This window comes from Nanorana parkeri, unplaced genomic scaffold (genome assembly GCF_000935625.1).
Source record: "Nanorana parkeri isolate BGI_ZX_2015 unplaced genomic scaffold, ASM93562v1 scaffold2813, whole genome shotgun sequence".
Classification (NCBI taxonomy): domain Eukaryota; kingdom Metazoa; phylum Chordata; class Amphibia; order Anura; family Dicroglossidae; genus Nanorana; species Nanorana parkeri.
The window spans coordinates 14660-25200 of record NW_017309081.1 but is presented as its reverse complement, the minus strand read 5'-3'; the positions used below and the strand labels follow the sequence as shown (position 1 = coordinate 25200).

Below are 10541 nucleotides of genomic sequence, written 5' to 3'. Positions count from 1 at the left end.
TGGGTAGTATATTTTATTAAAAATGTAATTACTATCAAAATAACGTCAGAGCCAGAAGCATATCCGACGCGTTTCATCAGTTGGCCTAACCACAGGCCTCGCTGGCACCAAGGGGAGCCCAGTACCATTTCTGACCCATTTTTTACAGTTGACTTTCTCACTGGTACCCAACATGTTTCATGAGTTGAACGCATCAAAGGCCTTGCTGCTATTTGGGGGAACCCAGCAACATACCTGATGTGTTTCTTCCGTTGACTATTACAGGCCTAGCTGGTATCCGGGGGAGTCGGGAGTATAATGAGGAAGAGAGCCAATTCTGGGACCTTGCTGAGAATCCTCAAGTTGGGAAGATGATCTACGAGCGTGTTTAGACCCACGTGAATGCCGGTCTCAGAATTTGTGACGAGTGCAAGAGCAGATGGACAGAAATAAAGTGCCACCAAGTTCCGATATAGAACACCGGAGCAGCTAGGATATAGATTTGAATGTTATCCCCGTGACAATAACAGTATCGTACTGTCATACTACAAGTGTATACACTGACACAGCAGTGCCAGGCTCCAGTGCATGCCTCGCGTGAAGTACCAGCCTCCAACATGCGGTCGCAGTGCTCACCCACCGTGCCAGCCTCTCTCGATGCCCACAGTGCCCGCCCTCATGGAGCAGCAGTAGTTTTCCACAATAGCTTAAAATCACAAAACAAAAACAGAGCAGACAGCAGGAGTGCAATGATTTCCTCTAACACAGAACATAGACAGCAGGCAGCGTCTGTGCAAACACCAAATATTCGTCCGTATACTGTACAGAGAGCAGCAGGCGAGCGGACGGCCCGAGACATTGTCAGTCTATAGGGGACCGGCTTCCTAGCACGCAGGCTGACGGGAGCCCCCCCCAGAAATGGGAGGGCCTGGGTCCCCGGGTACAGGGCAGAGGAGATGGGAGTGTTTGTAGTATGTGCAGTATTACGCTCCTCTCTCCTCCGCTTGATGTCACTGGTGAATCTCGTTCTCGATGAGACTGTCCTCGCATGACTGGAACTCGGCATCTTGCGTATTGTCTGCGTTGATCATCTCCTCGTCCTGGGAGCCGGGTTCCTCGCTGTCCCCTGCCGGCTCGCTGTCCGCTGAAGAGTCTTGGAGGACCTGAGCGATGTATTTCTAGGAGGAGAAAAAGGACACGGGTCAGCTGTAGGATAAAATGTCACCCGAGGGTCCCGAAGCCTTGCCTGCTATTGCCCCCATCCTAACAAATGTTAGGTGACCCCGGTCCGAGATCAGAGCAAAGAACCCTGCTAAGCTCAGAGAAAATCACTCCACAAGGCCGGGCCTGGCATCTGGAACGCTCCTACGTCTTGATTTAAAGTAAAATTCCAGTTTTGTTAAAGTATTATTAAACCCTCAGGGGAAAAAGCAGAATTCATTGACGCCTCGTAATCACCATTACGTTTTTTGTGCATCTTTTCTTTTCAGCAGTCTATCCAATTGGATGCCTTCCTCTGAAAGGGTGGCTGTGCTGCCATCCGGGGCCTCTCTGGAGCCCCAGTGTAGCCACCTTAATGTGCATGCTCCCCGCTGGGCTCAAGCATGGGCAGCACTGAAGCCCTTGTTCTAAGTCACTCCCCTGCTCCTCCCACAAGGCCACTGATTGACAGAAGGTCTATTCCAACTACAGATATTCCTCACTTTACCTGCTTTGCGACCTCTCGCACTTACGACCAGCTCTCCGACCTTACGTGTGGGAACGTGGCAGAGGCAGTGCGACGTCTCGCCGGCGGAAGTGCTGTACTCCGTTCTCCACTGCGGGTCTCGGTAAGTACTTTATTGACCCATTTACAGTACACTGTACAGTACTGTACATCTACAACACTATACAGTACTGTACTAATGCAGTTATACAGTTCCTCGCTTAATGACCTGGTCGTAGGAACGGAACTCGGTTGTTAAGTGAATACCTGTACCCTCCTGAGCCCTTTACAAGTCACTCCCCTGCTCCTCCCACAAGGCCACTGAGTGACAGCAGGTCTATTCCAACTACTGTACCCTCCTGAGCCCTTGATATAAGTCACTCCCCTGCTCCTCCCACTAGGCCACTGAGTGACAGCAGGTCTATTCCAACTACTGTACCCTCCTGAGTCCTTTACAAGTCACTCCCCTGCTCCTCCCACAAGGCCACTGAGTGACAGCAGGTCTATTCCAACTACTGTACTCTCCTGGTCCCTTGATATAAGTCACTCCCCTGCTCCTCCCACAAGGCCACTGAGTGACAGCAGGTCTGTTCCAACTGCCCTCCTGAGCCATTGCTCCAAGTGATCTTCCTTCTCCTCCCCCCAACGGGCCCGTGACTGGCAGCAGCTCCCTCCCAGCCTTGCATCCTTTCTTTTCAGCAGCATCCGTTTTGATGCCTACTATACTTCCTCCTATAGGGTGGCTACGCTGCCCTTTGCTGGAGCCCCAGTGTAATATGCATGCTCCTGACCAGGCTCCAGCACGGGCAGCACTGAAAACCTTTGCCCTCAGTCACTCCCCAGCCGCTCCCACCAGGCCAGTGATGGACAGCAGCTACCTTCTATCTACCATCCTGAGCAAGCAACATGGCTGCGGATGTGAAGGGTGAACGCTCTCTGACTGGAAGTCCAGTGAACAGACAACAAAAGCATCTGGATCGCACATGTTTGGTGCAAAATTACTATAGTAAATCAATGATTCAAGTGGAACTAGAGGGAACGTTTTCTCTTTTTGGGGGTTTAATTCTACTTTAACAAATAGAAAAATGTATTGCAGATTCTTGACTGCTTCTGTTGTGTACATACGGAGATGGGCCATTTCAGTGTACTAGCTGAAATCTTTCTAAATGAGTGCTAAGTGGAGTGATTGCACACGATCAGCCCCCTGTGTTGTAATTGGCGACAATGCACACACTTCATATGTATACTACTCTGTGGCAGCATATCACCACGGAGAACACCAGGAATACCAGATTCCACGGCTGCCTGGGATTTGCACTCAATCCCTGTGTAAATGAGGAAAGACGGTGAGCTGATTACAGGAACAGGAGGGTGAGGACTCTGGCAGTATCTGAGCATAAATTGTATGAAACTGCCACAAGGAGGAGATTTTTATTGGTTTTAGAACCTGGATGTAAAGGATGCAGACATAAGACTTACCGCCGACTTCTGAGAAGCTGTATTAGTGGATGGGCGGCCATTTTGTGTTCCGTCCACAGCGTTCACTTCTGTGTGATCGATCTGATTGGAGAGAACAGGGAATGATGAGAGACGGGTTCAGCGCCAGTCTTATGACTTAGTGGGACAGTACAATGTAAAGAGGACTGTCAGGGACATGATAGTGACTGTTGCTTAAAGGTCCGGCTCCCCCTATCTTCCCCTAACATCCGCTGCTCGCTCTAACCGATCAATGGCATTAGAACAAAAACCGAAAAACCTACCTACATGCCCTTCTTACTTACCTAAAGCTGCCATCACATGACTCTCTAATCCAGAGTCTTCGGTTTATAGTCGGTGGGGACCTTTGCCCTTTCTACTGGCTGTCCAGCGGCGGGTTCCTCTCAGGATCTAGAAGGGGAGTGATGTCAGTTCTGGGTTCCTTCTTCAGATGTCCACATCACTGACTGCATGACATGGACACTTCCTATCGACTGTTCAATGGTGGGTTCCTCTCAGGATATAGAGCAGTAATGTCAGAAGCAGGTTCCTTTCAGGGCCCAAAAAAGGAGTGATGTCAGCACTGGCGTCCTTCTTCAGATGCCCACATCACTGACTGCATGATATGGACACTTCCTATTGGCTGTCCAGCGATCGGTTGCTCTGAGGACCCAGAAGAGCAGAGATGTTAGCGGCGGGTTCCTTTCATGATCCAATTAACGATTGATGTCAGCACAGGGGTCCTTCTTCAAATGTCCACATCTCTGGCTGCATGATATGGACACTTCCTATTGGCTGTCCAGCGGCGGGTTTCCCTCAGGACCCAGAAGTGGAGTAATTTCAGAGTCAGGGTCCTATTTGCGGCCCAGTGGCAGTTTGCTTTCAGCATGCCAAAAAGTAGTGATTTCAGTTCTAGGGGCCTTTTTGAGGTGTCCACATCACTGCCTCTGTGACATGGACACTTCCTATTGGCTGTCAAGCAGAGGGGGGTTCTCTCAGGATCTAGAAGAGGAGTGATGTCAGTGGAGGGCTCCTCTCAGGTTGCAAAAAAAGGAGTGATGTCAGCGGTGGGGTCCTTCTTCAGGTCTTCACATCCCCGACTGCATGACATGGGCACTTCCTTTTGGCTGTCCAGCGGCGGGGCCCTTTCAGGAATGACACCAGCACAAGGGAACCAACCGTCGCAGGCCCATCTGCAGTGCTGGATCAGTGATCCACTGCACCTGGAAATGGTGCCGGCGAGGGACCTGGGTGGCGGACTTAGGCAAGTATATCTTGCTTCATAAGGTAAAAAAACATGCAGGGTGGGCTACAGGGGTTGACCAGAGATGGCCTTTAAATAAAAATGAGATCACAAGCTGCATCTGAAAAGGAGATTAGACTTGCCTCCCCTTCTGCCTGCGTCCAGAACACTGCTCTAAAGAGAAGCTATGATAAGTCTGTGCAGGTGTCAATCTTATGTTCTGTGTCAAACTCAATGGTTCCTCCCGGGTTGGTGAGAGGAGCCACAGTGTGAAGTGGGGGACACGAGAGATTGACACTCCAGAGGTGTCGGTTTCTGCACAGACTTTAAGTTCAGGGTTTCTCTTTAGAGCCGCGTTCAGGGGCGCAGGCAGCGGGAGAGTCCATAAAAGACACACGAGGAGAGGAGCAGAGCTCACCCGGTAATTGTGGGCACTCAGGTACTTGAAGTGGCCGAAGCAGACGTGGGACAGGCAGATAACGATGGTGATTACCAGGACCACAAACGTGAACATGGAGGTGGGAGCCAGGAAACCTGGAAAGACAAATAAAAACCGTGTGAAAAACAAACAACTCAGAGTCAGGACAGACAACAGAGCGCACTGGGCACTAGAACACGAGCACATGGGGCAGCACGGTGGCTCAGTGGTTGGCACTCCGGCCTTGCAGCACTGGGGTCCTCAGTTTTAATCCAGGCCAGGATACTATCTGCAAGGAGTTTGCGTGTTCTCCCTGTGCTCATGTGGGTTTCCTCTGGGTACTGGGTTCCTCCTACATGCCAAAGACATGCTGGTAGGTTAATTGTGTGTTAATAGTGTGTGTATGACATAGGGACATGAGATTGTAAACATGGACTAATAAAGCACTGCATACATTGTTGGCAATATACAAATGCCTATCATATATAAAATAAGTGCATCAGTCCCTTGTACATACATGGTCACATGGCTTCCTGTTTTGAGGAAGTGGGGGGCGTCCACATTCACCTTGAGTGGAAGTTGGCACTGTCTCGTGAACTTGCACTTATAGGAGACGTATTGGGGAGAGTAAAAATGTACTCTCCCCAATACGTAGAGCCGGCGTGTGACTCTACAGGTGTCTCTGCATTGCGCCGCATTTTGGAAAAATAATTTTTACTGCGCAAAACTGCGTTTCAGGGCGCAAAGAAAAGAAATGCTAATTAATCATTACAGTGTTTGATCAGCAGAGACTTTACATTTTTTTTTCCAGGCAAGAAAATCCAAAAACAGAAAAATAGCAAAACACAAAAGTGTGACTCCAGCCCCAGGGCAGAACTGCTCATCCTCCCTATACAGCTGAGCCTCCTGTCCATTGTGCAGTTCTTGGGCAAAGCTCACCTGCCAAATCTTTGTAATAGCACCGGATTTATTTATTCATTAGATTAAATAAAGCTTTCCAAACTAAACAAGCCAAGCGTTCCTGAACTGTCTTTGTGGGTGACACCTTCCTCGTCTTCAATTCATTTCCTTGTCTTATATTCCTCTCCTAATCTCCATTGTGGTCTCCACAGAGCAGATCCTACAGTTGTTCTACATGTGAGCTCAGAATTATAAAAGGTGTAATACTATACTGGCATCACTCGGATATGATTTATTAAGGGGTAAGATTATCTAGGCATTATCCATGTGATTTACAAGGGCGTAATATTATACTGGTATCACTCCGATCATCCCATGTGATTTATAAAGGGACAATACTATACTGGTATCACTTCGATCATCCAATGTGATTTATAAAGGGGCAATATTATACTGGTATCACTCCGATCATCCCATGTGATTTATAAAGGGACAATACTATACTGGTATCACTTCGATCATCCAATGTGATTTATAAAGGGGCAATATTATACTGGTATCACTCCGATCATCCCATGTGATTTATAAAAGGGCAATATTATACTGGTATCCCTCCGATTATCCGATGTGATTTATAAAAGGGGCAATATTATACAGGCATGACTCAGATGGGATTTATAAAGGGACAATACTATAATGGTATCACTCCGATCATCCGATGTGATTATAAAGGGGTAATATTATACTGGTATCACTCCGATCATCCGATGTGATTATAAAGGGGTAATATTATACTGGTATCACTCCGATCATCCGATGTGATTATAAAGGGGTAATATTATACTGGTATCACTCCGATCATCCGATGTGATTATAAAGGGGTAATATTATACTGGTATCACTCCGATCATCCGATGTGATTATAAAGGGGTAATATTATACTGGTATCACTCCGATCATCCGATGTGATTATAAAGGGGTAATATTATACTGGTATCACTCCGATCATCCGATGTGATTATAAAGGGGTAATATTATACTGGTATCACTCCGATCATCCGATGTGATTATAAAGGGGTAATATTATACTGGTATCACTCCGATCATCCGATGTGATTATAAAGGGGTAATATTATACTGGTATCACTCCGATCATCCGATGTGATTATAAAGGGGTAATATTATACTGGTATCACTCCGATCATCCGATGTGATTATAAAGGGGTAATATTATACTGGTATCACTCCGATCATCCGATGTGATTATAAAGGGGTAATATTATACTGGTATCACTCCGATCATCCGATGTGATTATAAAGGGGTAATATTATACTGGTATCACTCCGATCATCCGATGTGATTATAAAGGGGTAATATTATACTGGTATCACTCCGATCATCCGATGTGATTATAAAGGGGTAATATTATACTGGTATCACTCCGATCATCCGATGTGATTATAAAGGGGTAATATTATACTGGTATCACTCCGATCATCCGATGTGATTATAAAGGGGTAATATTATACTGGTATCACTCCGATCATCCGATGTGATTATAAAGGGGTAATATTATACTGGTATCACTCCGATCATCCGATGTGATTATAAAGGGGTAATATTATACTGGTATCACTCCGATCATCCGATGTGATTATAAAGGGGTAATATTATACTGGTATCACTCCGATCATCCGATGTGATTATAAAGGGGTAATATTATACTGGTATCACTCCGATCATCCGATGTGATTATAAAGGGGTAATATTATACTGGTATCACTCCGATCATCCGATGTGATTATAAAGGGGTAATATTATACTGGTATCACTCCGATCATCCGATGTGATTATAAAGGGGTAATATTATACTGGTATCACTCCGATCATCCGATGTGATTATAAAGGGGTAATATTATACTGGTATCACTCCGATCATCCGATGTGATTATAAAGGGGTAATATTATACTGGTATCACTCCGATCATCCGATGTGATTATAAAGGGGTAATATTATACTGGTATCACTCCGATCATCCGATGTGATTATAAAGGGGTAATATTATACTGGTATCACTCCGATCATCCGATGTGATTATAAAGGGGTAATATTATACTGGTATCACTCCGATCATCCGATGTGATTATAAAGGGGTAATATTATACTGGTATCACTCCGATCATCCGATGTGATTATAAAGGGGTAATATTATACTGGTATCACTCCGATCATCCGATGTGATTTATAAAAGGGACAATACTATACTGGCATGACTCAGATGGCATTTATAAAAGGGGTAATAAATCACATCTGAGTGATGCCTGTATAGTATCCCAACCTTGCTGTTCTATGATCTTCACTCTGGGGCCTGCTCGCAGTACACAGCCTTAAGCAGAAAGTCCATCTGTCACTTTGACAGCTGACCAAAGGCTGCACAGTCCTGGACAGGCTGGTCAGGGAAGATCTGGGTTGTGGTTGTACAAAAAGTGTGATGTATACTGAAAGGGTAATTACCCGTCAGATAAGATGAAGAATGAACATGTTTCCTACACATATATGAATTGGGAGGATTTACATGAACAACACAAGAAATAAGCACGGATTTCAGAACACATTCACATTTCAAGGTGTGAAGGACTCCTGGCACTCACCGGTCCTCACGGTGGAGAAGAAGAACAGCCAGAAGAGGCAAAGGATGGGGGCCGCCACCACCTGGCTCACCGCTGCCGAGTGGATCTTCTTGTCCAGTTTGGCAGGTAGGTAGGCGTAGTATAGGTTGTAGCGATCCACCAAGTGTTTCAGCAGCATGTACATCAGGCCTGTGATTGGACAGAACACAGAACTGGGAGTAAACACTGTTTAGAGGGAGTTTTAAAAGTGCCCAAACTACTAGGATCAATGTTATCTGTAATTGCCCATTATTGAATATCTGGTTTGTTCAAAAATGAAGCTGCAGGCAATACCCTTTTCTGCTCTTTAGTTTTGGAGTAGGGAAGAATCATTATTGCTCTATGCATTACTGTGGGAGAGCTAAAGCGCTATATATTTGGGGATATCCTCCCTGCCCCCTCCCCACCTTCTTTCATTGATGAGAAGGGAGGATCAGCTAGGTCATGCAGAGTACTGAAAAATGAGCTGAAAAATAACCCAAATAACACAAAGAGTGGAATCCCTAGAAGACCAAGTGAATGTAGCACTTGGTCCCATTCTGACCCATGCTATGCTTGCTCAGCTAGTGTGATCGACAGCTCACCCCCCACCACCCCCTTTTTGACCATGCTACTAGGCGGGAGACAAATAGCCAATGGGGTGTGCGTGACCGTGCTGATCTCTAGCAGCAAGCCATAATCAGGGCGGTGCAAATCACAACACAAGCAAAGTGCTAGCAATTGGAGAAGAGCGGCGGTGGCTACAGTGCCTTTATTCACTACAGCAGGAAGAGGGGTCGGCATGGATCAAAAACACAAGCGGAGAGCTCGTGGCTACAGTGCTGTGTTGTAATTCACCTATATGAACAGCCATAGACTGGGCTTCAGCCTGGGGTGGAGTGGATATTGCACAACGCAGCCACAGATCGGTACAGGGCCAAGTACAACATGCACTTGGTCCCATGGAGGATTGAACACCAATTTTTATGCTGTACTGATACTTTAATAAGTGTTTATGGTGGTTGAAAGCACTCAGATCAGCCCTATGTACACCCGTGCATCATAAGAAGGTGGGATTGGGACATATATGGCAACCCGTTCTCATATCTGCCCAAATAATTCTTCACTCGGGTTATCAACTGCATTGTCAGATATGTGAGCCCATCATGGTTCGCAAAACCCAAATACTAACTGAACCCTAGTTCAAAACAGAATAAGGTGTCCCTAAACCTCAACTAAACCCTAGCCTCGTGTAAAGAACAGTGTCAGATGTGTGACCCCCCAAACCCAACTGAACACTGACCAAACCCTAAAAGGAAACCCTGGCCTTGTGCACAGAACAGTGTCAGATGTGTGGCTCCCTTATCATTCATAAAACCCCTTTGGTCCCCTAAACCAATCCCAGTCCTGGTAGAGAACAGTGTCAGGGAAAGGGTCACTCACCAAATGGGACAATAATGGGACACGTAATGCTGTAGGTCATCACCACTGTGAAAATGCACATCATCCACGCGTATGCCGCACCAAACTGGAACTCATAGGCCTGATGCTGCAGGACAGACAAGAGGAACATTTACTATCTGTGACAAAGGCAGCACATGTCCAGCTAATGCAACAGAACATGTCCAGCTAATGATAAAATCAGTTTTTTTTTTCCAGTAACAGATAGAGGACTTGAAATAAACGAAGGCTGACACAATCGCGGACAGTCAGGATGAACGTCCAGTCTCTTATTTATAAAGGTTTAACCCCCCGGGAGATCCTCATACCCGCTTGACGCTTTTGCGCTCTGCCGCAGATCGAGCCAGACAGAGGCGAATCATGTACATCAGCAGACCGGGGATCCGCAGCAGATCCATGGCATTACCGATGAAGGCGGAGGCGATAACATAGTTGACGAAGAACGCTCCATTGTCTGGAAGGAACACACACCTGAGGGACACAGAAGGAAAGAGAGCCGAGTCCAAACAAGTTCCACAAATAGAATGATAGAAATACAAGCACACAACCCCTAGAAGTGCAGGTGCTCATGAAAATGTGAACCTTTGCTGCCCTCCCCCCCTTCATTTTCCATTTATGTTGTATGTGTTTGCTCCAGTTTTCTGTCTTCATAGTTTGCATGGATTTTTTTTTTAAAATAAATTATTTTTTATAGACTTCTATGGGGCCG

At 46.2% G+C, this 10541-nt stretch overlaps 1 protein-coding gene across 1 annotated transcript in view; it reads right to left on the bottom strand.

The window, feature by feature from the left end:
* Nucleotides 1-467: 467 nt before the first annotated feature.
* LOC108802347 (CSC1-like protein 2) overlaps nt 468-10541 on the bottom strand; it is a 23688-nt gene continuing 13614 nt past the window's right edge. Inside the window, exons 11-16 of the mRNA XM_018574210.1 lie at nt 10141-10303; nt 9815-9920; nt 8375-8542; nt 4822-4937; nt 3164-3244; nt 468-1157 (exon numbers count right to left, since the gene is read on the bottom strand). Coding sequence (XP_018429712.1) covers nt 990-1157; nt 3164-3244; nt 4822-4937; nt 8375-8542; nt 9815-9920; nt 10141-10303 — 802 coding nt within the window. The 3' untranslated portion in view covers nt 468-989. The remainder of the gene's footprint in view (nt 1158-3163; nt 3245-4821; nt 4938-8374; nt 8543-9814; nt 9921-10140; nt 10304-10541) is intronic.